Consider the following 19,666-nt stretch of genomic DNA (forward strand, 5'->3'; position numbering starts at 1 on the left):
GCAACACAAACCATCAAACGCATTTATTACCCAAAAGGGTATTGTTTATTGGTAAAAACGTCGTTTGAACAGTACAAACAGGATATCAAGTACGCACGTGAAAGAAAATTGCACAAAGGCATTCATAGCCCTTAGAGAATGATCAGTGGCATATTTGTCAGCCCATCTTTGAACAAGACAACAAAGATGTAAAGAATTGTAAAAAGTAACTATGAAATAACCACATCTTACAATGAGCCGAACGGTTGTAAGGCGCCGTGCGGCGGGCACCTGCTGGTCCTAGCTAGTCATAGTCCTGCGCATTAGAGTTCACAAGATAAAACTTCGACACCAAATTTTCCACGTTCCCCGTGTTCAACAAAATAAAAGATTTTTAATCTGTTGTGTTACAATACTTACACCGTGGTGCCTAAACAATTTCCAATACAAGTCAACTGTAATGACATAAATATCCATATATATTACTCTGTGATTATTATATAAGTTTGTCAAAAATATGCCATTAAAATCACCAATAAATTTTCGTGAATCATTCACCCCTGTAGTCTCATACTATTTTAAAACTCATGATTGCATGGAATATTTGAAAATGCAAAAGCTAAACAATCTATATTTGAACTATCTATATTTTTAGTGTGTTAGATGCCCTAAGCTTTACTGTATTGTGTAGGATATTATTCGAATGCTACACCTAACCAATAAAATGAAATGATGAATCCATTTCCGCGTAAACTAAGCTTTTAACCAAAGCTATGAGGATCGGTAAAAAGACCTTGATTTACAACCACTCAGGTACTAGCATTCGATTCAGCTTTCAGATCGAAAAAAGCCTGGATAGGTTTTTTAATAAAGATAGTTGTCTAGAGTCATGGTCCAGACGTTTGTGCGATAAGTGACAAAAAGTCCGCTTCCATCAAGGAAGGCTTTATTGTTCCAAAACTATGATCAGAAGATACTTAACTACACTAGCTGACGGAGCTCACTGAAGATCGATCATCTTCTCTTCCTACAAGTCTCTTGAGCCGCTCAAGATGATGGTACGCCCTGCCGGACAGAAAGGAAAACATATGCTCTATTAATAGATGCCGGGGAAAGGAAATTCAATTAGAACCTCCAAGCTGTTATGTATGGTAAAGCTAACTCACATTTTATTACAATAAGGGAATATAAGTCACAAAAATTTCTCTGCATATGGATGCACGAATACGTCTTCGTTCACAAAAATTCATGTATGAGCGTTTTCATAACATGGCCACTATAATTACTATAACGGTAAACTGACATTCAAGAACTGTATTTGTACCTTTGCAAAGATACTTCTCCACGAAAAATGTCGGAATCCTTTTCACTTTGGTTATCTGCGCAAATGGAGATAAAAATTAAAGGATAGACTATCTTAGTAAGACCTGATTGCTGAATGACATGCTATGTAAACCCTTTTACTTAAGATTTATGTGCTTTGATACAAGCTTCTTATACATGACCAGCTGTAGTGTACTCAGGAAATAAACCCAAAGCAAATCTTTGAAGCAACACACAACACTCTTCTAGGTGTTGAAGGTTAAGATATTCGCAAAAACTCCCAGATCACGAGTTAGGAAGCATTTCTTTCAAATCCTACCTGACTCTGAAAAGTCTTTTGCTTCTCTAGTCTTGAAATCCGTATTCTTAAATGGAAACACAATAAAAGATTATTGTTAGCAGTTCACGCAAGCGCACACTGGATCACAACCCTATCTAGTATACTGTAGTGGCGAGACGCACGTATTTCAACTGATTAATGTATGATACTTACCATATAAAACTGACCGTTGTCCAATGTTTCATGATGTGCCATATCCTGCATAGTAAACAACATCTGCTTCAAAGCTTCCACGGGGCCTGGGGCGGCTTCTTTTCCACTGAGTCTTGCAGAAGGCATGTTATCATCTGCTTTCTAAATATAGAAACAACAAACAAATGCCACCATGCAATGTGTACTCAAGTTACTCCTCGGACACGACTGGATTTCATATGCATGTATGTATGTAAATCTTTATTTAAACACGGGAAATCATCATTTAAGCTTAAGTTAAAAACTAAAACTAATTACCACTGCTTTTCATGATTGCCGTGTGGGAATCCGATATATCAGCTACCTTCTTGATATTTCGCTTAAAATGCTCCACGTATGCAGCATTTTTAAAGTTTTTGGGCAAATTATTCCATAACATGGCCCCGCTGTAAGAGAAGCTTCGTTTCAAATAATTGGTGCTTGGTTTGGACAGGGTCAGCCTTCCCTCAGAGTTTCTTAAGTTGTAAGCAGAGTGACGCTGAGAGAAAAGACTTTGTAGATATTCCGGAGCAAGGTCATTCACGGTTTTATACATCATTAAGGCTTTTTGTTTCTTTCGTCGAAGAGATAGCCTCTCCCAGCTGAGGGTGGAGAGAAGGTGGTTTGAGCTCGCATCAAAGGGTGATTTGGTAATAACTCTGGCTGCACGATTCTGTAATTTTTGGAGCTTATCACTCAAGTAACCACAACAGTCCCAGACGGGGCTGCAGTAATCAAAATGAGGCATAATTAATACGTTATAAATTTGAATTGCAGTTTCTTTGGATATAAAGGGCCGCACACGTTTTAGGGCGTACACGTTTTTTTGCATAAACGCTCCCATGCCCATTAATTGAAAACAATACATGTAACTTAGTATAATAATGGCAATAACAATATCAAAGTGTATTATGAGGATTCAAAAATAGACCGCAAAAGATCAGTTTTTAGATGATTCAGACCGCTGAACGAAGAGACCGAACACACAGTCTTTCCACACAAATACCAGCGACAACTTTTTACAACTCAGTGCACCTTCTAATTTTAAGCGTCGGTTCGTCGCGTGTGAAGATCGACGTTTGTCCCGGATGCAATCTTCAGACGTTCTATCCGTCAGACGGATGGAACGTGTTGGACACCGATCCAAACTCATTCGCCAAACCCTATACAGCAGCAATTCAGATTCAAGGACACGCTTTAGTTAAAACAAAACATTAACGCAGTTTCCTCGACGTAGATTTCGAAGCTGTCAGCTCTTGACTTCTGAGCTACTTTTGATGTTCTCCCTCTCAGATCACTCGAAAGACTAACATCACGATATTCAGAGACCTTAGAGGCATTAATAAAATAATGAATGCAAACTTACAGTCAGCTTTGGATCATCGCTGTCAACACTTAAACAGTCTTCCAGAAAGGATGATATGACACCAGACTTAGGACTTGTAAAGCGCCTTTTAATGAAGCTGTCAGGCGCTTTTGTATCGTCATCTCTGTACAGTAACCAAAATACATTTCGTATCAAGGACTGCAATTTTTTTACTCTTAACAACTCAGAAATGAGTTTGGAATTAAGATTCTGCCATTTCGTTTGCCCTCGAGAAAAATACCATTGTAACATACAAAATCATAAAGGGTTCAAAGAAGATATTAAAAGGTGGTTTTACCGATACATGTGTATCAGCACGGTGGCACGAAAAGAATGAATGGAGACTCAAGGTGAGATCGTACATTCGATTGATGATTTGACTTTGTGAGAGCCAAAAATAAGTCAGGCAAATTGTGAGTTTATTTGAAAAAAAAAAACAGGTCGCAAGAGTCAAATTTGACGTACAAATGTAATAACGGACAAATTCGCAGAACAACAGCAGCACAAATTGACTTGTAAAGCTATTATCAAGTAATATGAATGGAGGTTTTCAACCTTGGAAATAACTAGAGTTGGCCACTTAAGAGACTGGTCACACGAAGAGCTTCAACTATGTTGAAAGTAATCGCAAGAAGAATTTAATATGGTATCTAAAAATATGGCAGTAGACAATTAAGTCACCGCCAGCCTAGCTTCCACTCTAATGCTAGGTTGCATAGCGTACATTTGTAAATAGACCTCTTTAGCTTGTATGTTTTGTTTTCCCAATACAGGTCATGTGATAATACTCTAGAGAACTGTTTCTTTCAAATTTCGTTTTATTCAAGTGCATATGCACGCATAATTTATGAAAAGACAAGGGTCAAATTCCACTTGTTTGTTTTGTTTTCCCAGTAGAGGTCCCAGCTAAAGAGGTCTATTGGCCTATTTTTGTACTCTGCATTAACGATAACACACTTACAGTTTCCACAGCTGAAATCTTTCCGGAAGTTTCTCTCGAACTGCAGCGTGAGGATTTGTCGACGCAAACGCGCTAGTGGGAGAAATCTGATCACTATCATGTTGTACTTCTGTAACATGACGTGAGCTAGGTTGACGCTCTCTTGCCACATCCAGTTCAATCTCCTTTTCAGTTTCAGAGTCAACTAATGTTTCACTATCTGACACTGTAGTTAACGACGGACTGGCATGAAAAACAGGCATAGGTGGACGGGTAATGAGGCTTTCGGTGTCAACCGTGTTCAAGCTAATGACGTCATCGTCAAGACTGCGTCGAGAATGCCTTGCGGGCCTAGTTGCTGAGGTTATGACGGCTACCCGCCGTAAATCTGCCGGAACAGTTTTACTTCTTTTATGAGTTAGGTTCCTCACTCTGCTCCTCGGGACAGTAGAAGGTTTGCTGTACCTTGCATGTGGAGCAGATTTAGCAAGTTTTTCATCTCTTGATTGCCGGTAACTTGAGCTAGCGAATACAGTTTTTGGAGGTCTGAATTTGAAGTTATCTGCTGTACTAGCATACCTGCCCTCAAAAGTAGTTCTTGCTGCTGAAAATGCGTCTTTTTTATGGTTCCGACGACCAGCTTGCAGAGCAGCACTACTTGAACCCTCTAACACTGCAGGCGTTGAGTGGTACTGGGGTCGCTTTACTTTAGAATGTGTCACTTCACCGGGATTTGCTTGTGACCTAGAACTCTGAATCATACTTTTCCATGGATACATTGTACTGGGATCTCTATAAATCTTCTCCATTTTAATTCCTGTAGGTGATTTGCGCATGACTCTATCGGTGTCTTCAGATTCTAAGTCACTGTCATCCTTACGACTCGGTATGTTTACCTTCATCGGTTTCTTCGACCGCGATGGTGATTTATCATCACTAAATTTTTCATATAGTTGTCTAGTTGCAGATAGTGGTGATCCCTCCTCCTGTTTGGGGTTGAATGGCCGTGAATACCTGATAACAGCAGGAGGTGAAATGTACCTCTGTGAGCTGGTTTCATCCACTACCCTTCTGTATCTATCACTCTGTGGTGGTAAGCTGTATCTTATGGCCTGTGGTGAAATGCTATTCCATGCAGCTACTTCTGATGCTCCATATCTATCACTCTGTGGTGGTAGGCTGTATCTTGCGGGTAGCTCAGTAAAAGGACTTCTTTCAGGGGAGAAATCCCTCAATTTATGGCGTACAGGAGTACTTTCCTTGGTTTCGGCTCTCGCGCGGAATGGTTCCCCATTCCTTCCTGACGTTTTCGTGGGAGAAAAGGTTTGACTTTTTGACCTTCTTTGTGGAACTAAAGAATGTTCTGTGGACTTCTCCTTACCTGAGCTCTTTCTGAGCTTTTTAGTTGACTCTTTTTTCAGCCGTGCCACTCTTTTGTCTTTGTATAAAGAGTTATGGAATTCACCTCCCATGTTCACTGGATTAGGTCCATATACAGACTGGGATACTAGCACGTCCGTGTCTATGCTTGCCGCATCATTCCAATCAACGCCGTTCATCCTTGTATCCGCCATTTCTATAGTGGAAGGTTCCTGGACCCTTTTTGATGGGTGGCGACGTCCACCACGTAGATCAGAGATCTTAAGCGCTGGAGTGGATCTGGAAGCAGAGCTCGGTATAAACGGTTTTTTTCCTATTTCAGTCTCTGAAGAAGATGAATGGCTGCTCGAGCCGGAGAACTTCTTATCAGGACTGCAAAAGAACAATAAAATTGAATCACATTTCAAGTACAGACCAGGATGGTGGGATTGAAGCCGAACCCCATTGGGCACTCTCAACCCGAATCCGGCAAACTTGACGTTACAAATAATAATTCGGTATGTAGCTGTAACTGATCACGACAGCAACCTTCTTACATGAAAAACTTTCTTCATCAATTAAAAATCATGAACCACGTCTCAGAAAAAAAAAAAATTGTGGCTAAATACGTGTGCGATCGCTTCCGCGAAAGAGAAAGACGCGTTAAATATAACCTTGTCTAGTTGTATAAATTCTACAAATGTACACCTCTGTAATTATTGCACTAAAATCTTTGTTTTTGTTGTAAACACATGTGTTTGTAGGCGCTCTGTTGATAATAAAGCAGCTATCCTATCCTATCCTATCCTATCCTACAGTTAGCTACTGACATGATCCTGTGTTAATTATTAGATACACGGATACACGCTTTAATCAGTAGTAACTCCCCTAAGACTTTTCAGTCACTATCTACAAAACAAAAACTAACGAATAAAGGAAATATATTACATTAAAATTATTGTTTAATAGATTAAATAATTAAATCAAAACTGATACATCCATGTTACCTTGGTGATCTGTTTTTGTGTCTTGAAGAACTGTCAAGGTCTTCTACCCAGCTTGGATATTCTTTACCAAGTCCTGACACCCAGCTCGGGTATTCTGAATTGCCATCATGACGCGAACGACTTGTGACTGGTCTGGGCTTTGGTGGGGATTTAAATGATGCCATGTGAGAGTATACCCCTGATAAAGAAAAGTATATATTTGTACCGTGGAGCAAGAATCGCCCATAATTTTCATTTTAAGAAATTGATGTTTTGAGTGCTCAGCCTATGTTAGAGCAAATTCGTCACTGGATTCACTCTCATGAAGGGCTATTGCTCATAATGTCAGCTTCTTAATTCCTCTATGGTGGCCAATCTGAATGTGTCGGCTGCTTTGCTCAGAGAAGTCGCTTACTTTTTTCACGAAAGAAGAACGAAGTATACAGTTTTAATAATGTCACAAACAAATATCTCAATGAAAATGTAATTATGATGTGTTTTCTAATTCAAAAAGAACCACTGGGTTTATGGTAAGCATTAGTTGGTTATGTGAACGCTGTATTTCAGTCATTTTTTTTACACATTTCTGGTTTGTTCACCTGCAAATGTACGTAATAGACCATTTTACAGTTATGGGCTTGGTACCCTAGCCTCTGAGTGAAAGTGAGGCTGAGGTTGAAATGTTTTGATACAAACCTCATTTCTTTCCTTATGAAAACCTTACTAAAAAAAATAATCGTTAGCATAAGAACAACATGATTTACAAAATAAAGGTGGAAGGGTTGTATTAAAACAAGGTCAACTCTGGCCTTGTTTGCACCCATAACAGTACTGTAAATTGGACTTTCAAATTATAGTTACATGTTTGTGAATTACTTAAATGAAAATTTGAAATTTTCAAACTGTCATGAAATACTTAAGCATTACGGGGCCCAAATCTCCTCTTAATAACAGGCACTTTGAGACCTAAATGTGTAAGGGAAAGATTAAACATCAGTTTTAAAAATTTCAGAATTTACAAGGAGTCATACGGAAAACCACTCAAACGTGACTGGGTGGCAAGAGTTGTTTTTCTCATACAAATCCTTCTAATTTTCAGCAGCCGTTGCAATCACTACTTTTGAGATACACAGCTGAATATTTACAGGTTACCTAATTTTAATATGTTCTTTCAGCTAGTGCTAACAAAACATTTCAAAAGCAAACTGTTTTCGTGTTTACTTAAAGTTGATCACTTGATCAACTAATGCAAAAGGTCTATTAAGGTGGCTCGACTGGATTTTTTGGGGTTGATACCTCCCAAGTTTGAGCATTAACTACGTCGGTATGCGTAAAGATATGGAAAAAAGGTTACCACAACTGTATTATATAAAGATGAAAATTTCTTATGATCTGGGTTTTATTGCAATCGGAGTCGCCATGGCAACGTAATGACGCCATTACTTTTTTTATTTATTGTTGTGTTTCTCTGTACCAGGAGTTTTTTGAAGAAATCGCTTAAGGGAGTATGTACCTGCCATAATTGCCTCCATTGTGGCAAAGTTTGAAGAAATTCTATGAGAGCGTTTTCGAGATATTTCGAAATGCAGTTTTAAGAATCATCAAAGCAGTGAAATAGCATGCTAGCCGCTCAATTCGCTAATATTTTAAGAAAATGATAAGCTTTGGGAATGCGGTTTCATCTCATAGTGGTTTGATTCCATTGCAAACTGTATACAAAAAAAAGAGGGGAATTGCTCTGGGCGATCGCGAGTAAGAAGAATTTTATTAACTTGCATTCAGCTGCTTTTGATACAGTTTTTGGAGGTAATTTGGTCAATGCCTAAAAATTTCGCATTTTTCCAAAAACCGCTCGATAAATTTTTTTATAAATTTGACAATCCCGAGATCAATCGTCAAGAAATATTCCCTGCAAGTTTCAAGAACATTGAAAACAGGGAAGGCTTTTAAATAGGGACTCAAACATAACCAATTTTGCCCCCAGATTTTGTGTTTACAAGTGAGCGTCCTCATTATTCACTGGTATTGTTTTCAAGTTTCATATGCACATGCACAACTAGCCAAAGATATAAAAATTTCCACTGTGGTACTGCACCTGAAGAGGATTGGTGAATTCCTTTGTAACTGCTCAGAAGAACTTCTGTTTCCACAGTACCAGCATTGCTATTGAGATCAACAACAGATGAACTGGGAGAGGGGAGGGTGGAGAGTTCATCATCATGGCCCCATCTGTAAGGATATCCACCTACACTAAAAGGATTCATATCGTCTTCATCTGTAAACGTTGAAAGAGGCAAATTGCCGGTGAATCATTGGACAAGGAACAACTATTTACATGCACTACATGTACAGTGTAAATATACAGCTGTTTCGAGAAAGGCTGTTGGAAAAAGTGCACGCGACAATCCTGAAAGGTATTGTGGGTGGTTTTGAGTTCACTGTTCTATCATTAATTGTTATGTTTATTTTGCTTTATATGCAGTAATAATTCTTTATATGTTGTAATAGTTTGCCTTTTCTCTGTAATTTTGTACTTATTAATTTTTATTCTCATTGTAACTTAGCAGCACATTGTAACTCTCTGACCTACGCCATATAAGCCTCTGGCTTTGGCATCTTATTATCGTTAACTTGTGCTTTGTGTACTTATTTATCAATAAAAGAATTAGAATTAAAGAAATTTGAAAAAAATGGCACGAGAGGCGATGGACTTATGTTTGAAATTACTAAAGGAAAGCAACAAAACTAAGTTCCAAAGCTACAGTGTCAGGAACAGTGTATTGATCATATCCCATATTACCTTTCGGGATTGTTGGACACACATTTTTCTCTGACAACCTTTCTCGAAATAGCTGTATAGAGTGTATGTAATGCTTAGCAGCATGTCAAAAATGAAATACTGAATAAAAAATTATAACTGGAACCAATCACAATCAACGATGCAAACAAATAATAATAAATTATAATGCAATAATTGCATGACAATTATTGATAAAACACCTCTCCCTACCTTCAATTTGGTGAGAAACGAAATTTAAAATCCTTTAAGCAGGACAATTTTATTGACCTCTTGAGACAATCTGTACATGTAGACTGGGGAAAGTTACTATCAAATGTTGACAACTGCAGTCTTGTCATCAAAACTAGGATGCAATTACACTGTACCAGTGATTACAACCAAAGAAGATTTCTTGAGGGGTTCAAAACGTCGCAGACAGATCTCAACCCACAAGTAAGGAGAGGCTCACTCATCCACACTCTCAGGGAAGATAAGGACCAGAACTTGAAAATGTTTTTTTCTCTGCCCTACAGGCTTTGGCCTACAGCGTTTGGATTATCAATAAGGTGAGGGTACAGTACCCTCAAGCTTCTTTCCTAGACCTGCTGCTGATGGACTCTATAAATTTGTTGATGTTTGAAGAAAATGTTTTCCTCTTACTAATCTCGACATTCAACCCCCATGAGATTATTTTTTGAAACTCTGTTCACCAGTGGACAGAGCAAAAAGCATTCCTGATTGGCCAACAGAATTTCAACCTGTCAGGGAATGTCAGATTTCAGTGGATACAAAGGAGTACCATTCGTTGCATTGCAGCTTGCAGCATCTCAACTGATTTGTATTTTCTGAACAAAATATTCTTTGCCAGAATTTTCAGACATCAAGAAGTTCTTCAGCTCTAAAACTCTAAATAACATTCTTAAAAGCAAACGTGCTGTTCTTGAATGTAAAATATTTCTGAAAAAGGAGAAAACTTTTTATTATCAAAATGCAAAAAACCAGACACATGGACCTGAAGTTGCTTCTTTTCAAAGCAAAGAGTGGCTTAACTATTCTTAAAAATAAGGTGTCGTTTGTCGATAATTGATGAGGCAATTGCTCTGAATAATATGACCTACAACTTGTTTTCCTAAGTATACAATAATTCAATAATTGAATTGTACAATAAATTTTTACTCCCAACAAAATAAACGTATCTTGCAAATTTACCTATCTAAAAAGCTACAATATACAATAATTCAATAATTGAATTGTACAATAAATTTTTACTCCCAACAAAATAAACGTATCTTGCAAATTTACCTATCTAAAAAGCTACAATGTATTTTAAAGCTCTAACATGAAAGAAGTCTGGTTACCGTATGATAATGACAGCTTAGACCAGCGTCCCGTTGAATAATTTATGCTTTACTTTGTTTCTGTTACCGTCGTGATGGTCGAAGACTTTTAGGATTTATTCCCAGCTGATTTTCAATAATTCTTGAGACGATCGTTCCGGTATTTTTCAGTCAGGTGAAGTTTAATTAGTACTTAGCATGTAAGCTTAAATTTTAAAATCTAAAAAGATCGACTGCGTGCTTGCTTGGTTTGTTTACTCATAACGACTGAAGGTTAAACGCAAATTCGGAATAAATTTGCAGTAGGCACCCGCTGACGACCAAAAATGGCACAAGTTTGACTTTTACATGTATTAAAAAACTTGGTTCCTACTCCAAAAGGTCACTCCGATATACAGATGACGAAAGGAGATCGTTATAGAGAACTAACCCCACGATATTTGTACAAGAAAGGTTCGAATGATCTCCTGGAATTTTAATACGAGGATTTTATACGCGGTTACCTGGGACGCGTACGTCTATTGATTAAAGCTGGAAGACCAGTAGTGCTCATTCACTGTACCATTAACCTTACATATACATCATATTTGAGGTTAACTTTACTTTACAAACTCCTCAAAAACCACGAGGCTAAACATGGCGTACGGAACAAATAACGATTATCGTATAAAACTGAATACCAACCCTGCTCACCTGACGTAGATAATTTGGAGGTAGTACTGTATCCAAAAGGGACAACTTTCGTCGATAACTCCTTGGCGTAAGCTACGTTGACCCACTCTAAAAGCTCATCGACTTTCTTGGCAGGAGATTTGTTAGAGGAACTGTTAAGTCTTCTTTCCAGTGAATCCATAAAGTAAAATTTCGGCGCCGGAGAGAGCAAATCGGAAGGACGCCGTGGATAAGTCGTGAAGCTTCGGACACCCTCAAACTGAGCGATGTAAGCTTCTAGAGCTTCCGTGGCAGATTTGTAAACGGTGTCGTCGAATTCTAGCCGGCTTTTGACGGGCTGCTTTTGATCATTTCCATTCCCATTAACGCCGTGTAGAGTCGACTTCATGTGACTCTGAAATCAAATACTCCTATGAATAATAACTCATTCCGAAGTCGTTGGGATTCGAATGATGGCGGCAAAACAATAATTATTATGCATTGCGCATGTTCTCGCTGCTGTGCGTGCGCGAGCGAGAGCACGCGCTTCATTTATTTCGCGCCCACGCGAAGGGGAGGGAAGCTGCGGGAAGAATTGAACAAAAAGTGAAATTAGTTCCTAATTTCAACAGAATATCAATTTATTATTTATTAGTATCATGGATATTTTACGTTTTAGCATGGGTAAGAAAATTTGGTTATGTATGAATTCCAAGAAATTTTGGTTCTGAAAAAGTCGTCCTTAAGTACGTCCACCCCTTCATGTAAGCCAGGGTAAAATTTTGCATTTCAAGCACCCGCGCTTTTCGGCGGTAAATCACATGGCCACTCGGACTCGAAAAAGAAACAACGACAAGCCGAGTGCTTCTTTCGACTAATTAATGTCTACATTGACGTGGATAACAGGGCAAGAGCTAGAGATAAAAAACAAAGGAGACCAATTTCGTTGAAAAAAAACATTTTTATAGCGGCCAGCGACGGTGAGAAAATGAAAAATGCTAGCGGCCACCAACGTGAAAATGAGCAGCTGTGAAAAAATGCCAGCAGGAGGCAAACGACATTTCCTCCATAAAACGTGTAAATAGGAAGTTTCTGGAAGTTTCAAGTTGCAGTCGTGAAAAACAACGCCAAAGAAATGTACTTAAAATTGTGTGCGGTGTGTGTGTTCTGTAGTGAATTGTAATGTCGTGAATTATAATACCGCTCGTAAATTGTAATAACCATGGTTAATAATTTAGAATTGTTATGAAGCCCGTAAGACGCCTTTGTTATATATTTTTGTGGACCTGACGGTGCATAACGTTTAATAGCATTCCCATCATTTTGATCTACTGACCAATAAAACAGTCCCATTAATTTACTCCGTCGCAATTTGCCAAATGAAAACAAAGGATTATGCACCCTCAACTGAGCTTCCAACATAAACTACAGCATTTGATGATTGTTGCCTTTCATAACCAGTAAGTTTTCGTAAATTGTAATAACAAGTTGTCGTAATTTGTAATAATCCTAGCTGTCATGAATTGTAATAACACTTAGTCGTATTTTCTAATAAGTCTTAAATGTTAAGGGCTTAGCTACTGTAATTGTCTTGTCAATCAAAGCATTTCAGCCATTAGTTAGCCAGCATTATGGCAACAAGTAAATCATCAAACCTACCACCTGATGAACTTATTCGAAACAACCAACCAACCAACACACTGAGCAACTACCTGTTACTTCCACCAATATTGATCACATTAGGGGCCGCCGGCCATTAGGAAAATTGTGTAGGGAGGGGGTAGAGACGGTTCGAGCCGCATAAATAGCGGTCAATAGCTGTCGCATTTGCCCACTGGGATTTTTTATTGTTTTTAATTTTTAGGCTTAAAAACAATAAAAAAATTCAGAAATGTTTCAAATGAATCTGCCCCTTGTTATCTAAAGGTGTTCTTGGTGTCTGAGTAAGTGTTCATTTTCGAGACTTATTACAAAATACGCTTATGTGTTATTACAATTCACTGACGACAGCTCGGCTTATTACAAATTACGACAGCATCTTATTACAATTTACGACAACTTGGTTATTAAACCTGGACAACTGTTATTACAATTTACAACTGAACAGTTATTACAATTCCCGACAGAACAAACATGCAAAGTTGGTTTTTTCGCTAATTAACCTAAGGATTTTTTTGCCTTTCTTGTAGCCTTCGCCGTTTACAATTACATGATTTTACGTTTTGTTTGTGAAACTATAAATATTAACGAGAGCTTCGTTTTTAGCTCTGGCTAAATGAAAATATTAAAAATGTGCTATTTCGGTGTTTCGGTTTCCTTGATATAGCGTCTTACCCCTGCATTCGTAAAAGTTTTAACTGTAGACGCCATTTTGGCCCCGAGAAATACGGAAATGTGAAGTTACAAAAATTTCCCGCCAAAATTATTGACAATGATAATATGAAGCTATGAAGCCAGGCATCATTTTCGTTGATAAGCAGGCAAGGCAGGCCATTTTATATCATCGACATTGCCATCCCTGGAGATGCACGAGTAAAAGACTGCTTGCTCCAAAGCAATGTCTGAGGTGCTTCAGTTTAATGATGATGATGATGATGATAATGATAATGATAATGATAATGATAATGATAATGATAATAATAATAATAATAATAATAATAATAATGATAGTAATAATGATAACGTTCTGTGCCATTGGTGCCAATGGTACTTAATAATTATAAATTAAATGCATAACTTCGGTTTTCGATTAAAAAAAAAAAACTGAATAACCGCCAGCACGCGGTCTAGCTAATCTACAAATGTTTCTGATACTGAATTAGTAGCCATGGGTAAAACACAGAGTAAAGGAGTCATAATAAATAATTCCGACTCACTGTCTGCCAATCTATTTTCCTTTGTAATAACTTTCGCTTTACCACTAGGTCAGAAGAAAGGAAAGGATAAACAAATATTAAAGGAAATTGTCCTTTGTGACTTCGAAAATACACTGCGATATGTTTTATTAGAGTGACAGGGAAAGTCTGTGAATAGACTCGTTTGGCCTGTTAGCAAGAGCTGTTTCTCTGGCAAACAAAGGAAAACAAAGACTCTTTGATAGAGAGTTTAATTAAAACTAGCTGCCTTATTAACCGGTCGGCTGGCTTCTCTAATTGACCCTTTTCCAGCTTATTTGGACTATGCACAATTAACCTGACTCTCAGTTAATTAGACATACACCTGTGTAGTATATACAGCCTATTCCTTTGTATTGCTTTGTGATGTTTAAAAAGTTTTGTTTAATTCATAAACCAACAGACGACGTTGCGAGTAATTCGGTTTGTGACTGCTAAGAAAGGGGTTGCAAATATTGATCTCTTTTACAAAAAAGATGTATTTCGTACAACGCGTGTTATTCTCCATTTTCTACTGGCTTGTCAATTATCGGAGATAAGTATTCAGTAATTTTCCAAATAATGAATATTAAAGAGGGGTATTAACCCTCCTATTAAGAATTCATGTGGCTATCGAATCTTGCCTGAATTATGCGTTTTTATCGTCAGCAAAGCAAGATAAAAAGACTAAAACCACGATAAAGTCGGAATCTGTTTTACCCGAAAATTGTTATCCTATTATATACCGGATGTCTTAGTGTATCGTAGCGCTGCTCGGTTTTCCATTTCAAATGAATTAAAGTGACAGTGGAGATTCGTTAAACTCGGTTTTTAACAACTGAAATACACAATAAACCAGGGTAATCAGTTCCCGTATTAAACTTAATAATCTCCCGCAAAGGGTGCGTCCGATCGACTCGTATTCCGGAATAGGCAATGAAGAATTGGTATAAAGCCTAGCAAAACCAATTTTGGCATCCATTGCATTGTATTACCTATATAAATCTGCTAGAGAAAAATTATAAAAAGATGCAAGTAGTCTTCAAGAGGTCCAAGAACCATGGTAGAAGATCGCGAGATTTCTAACAAAACTTTGCGTGTTCTAATTCCAGAATAGGATCAATCAAAAGCACGCTTATTGAACAGGTGCTTATCAATTATTTATTTCAATCCGCACCGAAAGTTGTTTTAAGGAGACACCCGGGAAACTAACGCAGCAATTAACGGTGGAGTTAACGGCTATCTGACACAAGGAACAAGGAAAAGAGAGGAAGAAGAAGCTTTCTAAGTTAGCGTAAAATGAAATCCATATACACAGCATTATTAGTGGTTTGCATTTTCCTCCTCACTGTTGGTGAAAGTGAAGAGTATGATTTCAGCATACAAGGGAAAAAAGCGACAAGCAAAAGACGACTGTTTCAACAGGTCAGATTCTTTTCATTTATACAAGTTCGTTAACCTGGTCTTGAAGGCATCAGAGAAATTGCATGAAACTCGAAGAAAAGTTTAAAGAGATTTCTATTTATTTCGTTCAGTTGGAATATTAGTTCTTCTCTTACTTCCTCTGTTTCTTTTTTCAGGATTTCTCACTAAACTACCGACGTGACCTTTGCTCAGCTGCTCGTTCGTTAAATTGTGAGAAAGAACAACAAAACGAAGCAGAAGACTGATTTAGAGATGAAAAATTTTGCCTTTGCTACATAACCACCTTACTAAGACGAGGGGAAAATCATTTATCAAATTGTAAAACTGAGAACCCTTACACTCTTGAATGTTGACAATAAACATCCTAGTCTATAAATGGCTCGATTCCTGACTGGCAAAACTGGCCCCACACGCTCTTCTTTTGGAAAGTAGTTTGCAATCGTCCCTGAAAACTCAAAACAAACTAATTCAACTGGCGAAACATTTTTTTACTGCTCCAGTAGTAGCATGCTTTGCTACTGTCTCCCAAACCCAGTGAGAGGCCACACTCCCCCGTTAGTGGAGAATTAATGGGTTTATATTTGAGAACTTGAGTTTGATTTAAATTCACCCTGGACCGTTCCTGGGGTACCGTAGTTTCTCCACTAAACGCCCAGCCTTGGTGATAATTTTAACTAGGTTTTGTGGTACTTGCCTTTGTTTAGATTTCCGGCCATTTTTAAATAATAGTTTTTACACCTCTTTTCTCAGCTTTGTATATTTCCTTTTTCCCGGTCGAAGCTTATTTCACCGCGTCGTCCAATTTTAAAATTGCGCGTCGTCTCCTCTTTCGGCAGAACCGAATACCCAGCCTTTGCTTCTCAGTAATACTGTGGAATAGGCACAGAAGGCTCTTTATATTACACATTCATAGCCGGATTTTTGAAAACATTATCGCCAAATTAATCTTTTGCGTCTAACGGTTTTTTTCGGCCAGAAACTATCTCTAAAGTAGAATATTAAAAAAATCGCGGGAAAAAAACTAAGAGCGCAAGAACTACTTTTTTCCCTTCTCCTCCTTTCCTTTTCTTTCGCTACCGTGATTTTGGAAGCTTATCGCCGGGCTTAGGAAACCTGCCTTTTGACTGACGCCTTAGTTCACCCAAATGACTCTAAATTTGGTTATCGTTGTTTTCAAAAAATCGGTTAGATATATAAGCAAAAGTATGTTGAATACAATTAAGCCTGTTCGATGCTGAGATTTTTTAGAGATGGATCTCGTTACTTTCTTTTTAGTTTGGACTTATCGTTTAAAGGACTATGGGAAATCGTGAATTTTCTGTTTCAGCTAAAAAATTAAAGAACAACATCATTAATGATATACTCCACTCCATCTACATTAAAGTCCTTTTAGCCACTGTTTTCAGGTACAGCAGACAGTCCGTCGTTCATCACGGCAGAGGATGCTTGATTGCAATTGATGCAATTTTTTTGAGCACCAAAGACTTATTTCATGTACTTTAAATTTAAATTACCACAACAAAATTATAATCACAAACATTCAGTGTCGTTTTATTTTTCGTTAGCTATACGTCAACGTTTTGCTGTTTTTGAATCTGCTACTTGGTAGAAACCTGTTAATTTTTTTTTGTCAATAGCTTCTAATTCTTCACGGTATTTATACAGAAAAAATCGAGCACAATACACAGTTGTGGACATCTGTTGTCCAGTCACGAGTTCCATAAACATTGCAAAAAAACTGAATCTTGAATTTCTGACGGTGTTCCTTTTGTGTGATACAATCTTAAGCCAGTAAAACGAGGGCAGTTGGATGTGGATATCATCTTTATCGGACTCATCACATTGGAGCAAATGCCTTGACCTTTTAATTCTTGGCTTTCTTCATAGCTGTAGTTAGTATCAGGTACAACATATGAATCACTGGTGATCTTAACTAAGGATTTTAGCAAATGAATTTCATCAGGAAATATAGAGACAATACTCAAAGATCTACATTCTTGTAGAATAAACTTATTCATTTCATCACACCGAATTATTAAGTCCACATTTATTTGAGTTTCCATCAACTTTCTCATGCATAATTCATCGATCATTCCACCCTCCAGTTTCAAAACACCTTTGATTCGACATCCTTGAAAATCCAAGTTGTCTATTTTGCCTGCTTTGATCTCTACGCGGTTGAAGATGCATTTATTAGCACAAAATGTCCTTAATTGATCTTCTGCTTCAACTCGGACCACACTGCAAGGCATCTCGAAAGATTTTCGTTCTCCCTCATTTAAAAGTATTTCACCAATTGTCTTACATTTAACGTTAATTGAACCAACTCGAGGCAAACTGATAGACGCACTTCCTAGGTTATTGCATCGCAAGTCCACACAAGTCAAACCTTGAGTTGGAATCAAAGACTCTCCTAATGTATCGCAGTCAATGCAACAAAAATACTCTAAACTGGGGCAGTGCACTTGTATGCATTCGACTGTACAGTCATATGTCAACCACACACTTAATCGTGTCAAAGAACAACTCACTCCTGTTTTAAAGAGTTGAAACCCTTCTAGGTGCCCTCTAATAACGTAAAACTGAGCCTTTTTGTTCCTTTGAAGAACTGCATCAACTACGTTTGAAGTTAGTGATTTACAGTTTACCACCTCCAAGAGTTTTATGGTGGTCGATGTAACGTGGAGAGATCGGAGTTTCAAAAGGGTCTCAAGAAAGAGATGCTGCAGTAGTGGAGATATGACTTGAAGAGATCGTAAGCTGGAACATGTAGTTACTTGAAGTCTCCTTAATTTGGGCATAGAACATTTCAAGTTAACGATATTTTTGGCCGGTAAGTTATGAAGCTCAAAAGATTTCAAGCTCTTTGATTCAAGGTACTGGTACCCTGTCATGCAGCAGTGTACATCAGCAAAACTTAGTTTCAACCATCTTAGTGAAGCTAGTTTTCTTAAGAGAAGTCTGAGCTCTTTGTGGCCAATGGAAACATATTGAAGTTCCATCTTTGATATAATTAAACCATGATGAGATGATAATAAACACTTTAAAACCTTTATGCCACTTTGATTCATCTGGATATTTGCTGTACTGCTATTATACGCAGAAATTTGAAGTTCCTTGAGCTTTAGAGCATTCAAAGACTCAATTAAAGCCCTGCTGTCTGAAATTCTCATCATATTAATCGACAATTTTAGAACTTCTAGCTTCCTGCACCTTTCTTTAAGAAGCTGAAGATGTCCCAGATTAATCAAAGATACTGGATGGTAATACCTCTGAATCCATTCCATATCTGACAAATCCCAGAATCCATAAAGAGATAATTCTTTAAGATTTTCTGCACTTTTCAAGGCTACAAACTGTTCAATGCTCCAAGGTAGGGTAGGGACATCAAGGCATGTAATGTTTGTCATCTCTAAGGTCACAAGACGAATAAAAAACCAAAAGTCGCAACCAAACGCAACATCAAGCGACGGAACTCTCAAGCACTTTATAAATTTGTTAAACTTTCTCAAGCACCTGAAGACAATGCTTTTTTCCGCTTTGGTCAATTTTTCAAGCTTGAGGTGCATATGTTCCCAAAGAGAAGGCGTCCGGTCGATGATTTCATTCCAGCGGCGGCATACAACAGAAAATCGAGCGAGTTCATCATAAACAGGGTGAAGAAATAGAAAAATTTCTGAAAGCAGCTCGTTTGGCAAAGTTTCCATGTTGTTTCGTAATTGTTCGTTAGACTGTCTTTTTGTTATCAATGACGTCAATAGCTTACTGTTACGTCATTACACTAAATACAACATTCTTGTCTTAAGTTAGGGATATACACTCGAAAATCTTGATAAAAAAGGAAATATTGCGAAAGGGAAAAAAGACATTAAGACAGCCAAGATGGCCATTGAAAAAACAATGTTTAACAGTGACTGTTTAATTACTATCTGTAAAAGTGAACACGTAAAATGCTACGTTAACAGTCACGTAGAAAAATCGTTAAACAACTTATAAAGAGAAACTTTGAACTTGAAAACCTGGCAATAAAATGGACAAGTAGAATTACCATTTGATCTTCAAATAGTTTTTTTTTCTGATCATGAATTACAGTCCTGGAGATCGTTTCTGAGCGCTTATTGTGCGCCATATGTTTAT

At 37.8% G+C, this 19,666-nt stretch overlaps 1 protein-coding gene and 1 long non-coding RNA gene across 2 annotated transcripts; one reads left to right on the forward strand and one right to left on the reverse strand.

The window, feature by feature from the left end:
* Positions 1–811: 811 nt before the first annotated feature.
* LOC140936978 (uncharacterized) lies at positions 812–11,697 on the reverse strand. The gene is made up of 9 exons (XM_073386493.1): positions 11,265–11,697; positions 8,560–8,739; positions 6,486–6,663; positions 4,141–5,871; positions 3,180–3,303; positions 1,796–1,936; positions 1,622–1,667; positions 1,304–1,358; positions 812–1,044 (listed from the first exon to the last, which is right to left on the reverse strand). The coding sequence occupies exons 1-9, from the start codon at positions 11,638–11,640 to the stop codon at positions 966–968; spliced, it is 2,910 nt and encodes a 969-aa protein (XP_073242594.1). The 5' UTR covers positions 11,641–11,697; the 3' UTR covers positions 812–965.
* A 3,415-nt stretch (positions 11,698–15,112) lies between these two features.
* Positions 15,113–15,905, forward strand: LOC140938854 (uncharacterized). Its single transcript, XR_012165575.1, has 2 exons — positions 15,113–15,529; positions 15,685–15,905. It is a non-coding gene; the product is annotated as an uncharacterized lncRNA (long non-coding RNA).
* Positions 15,906–19,666: the final 3,761 nt, after the last annotated feature.

This window comes from Porites lutea, chromosome 5 (genome assembly GCF_958299795.1).
Source record: "Porites lutea chromosome 5, jaPorLute2.1, whole genome shotgun sequence".
NCBI lineage: Eukaryota > Metazoa > Cnidaria > Anthozoa > Scleractinia > Poritidae > Porites > Porites lutea.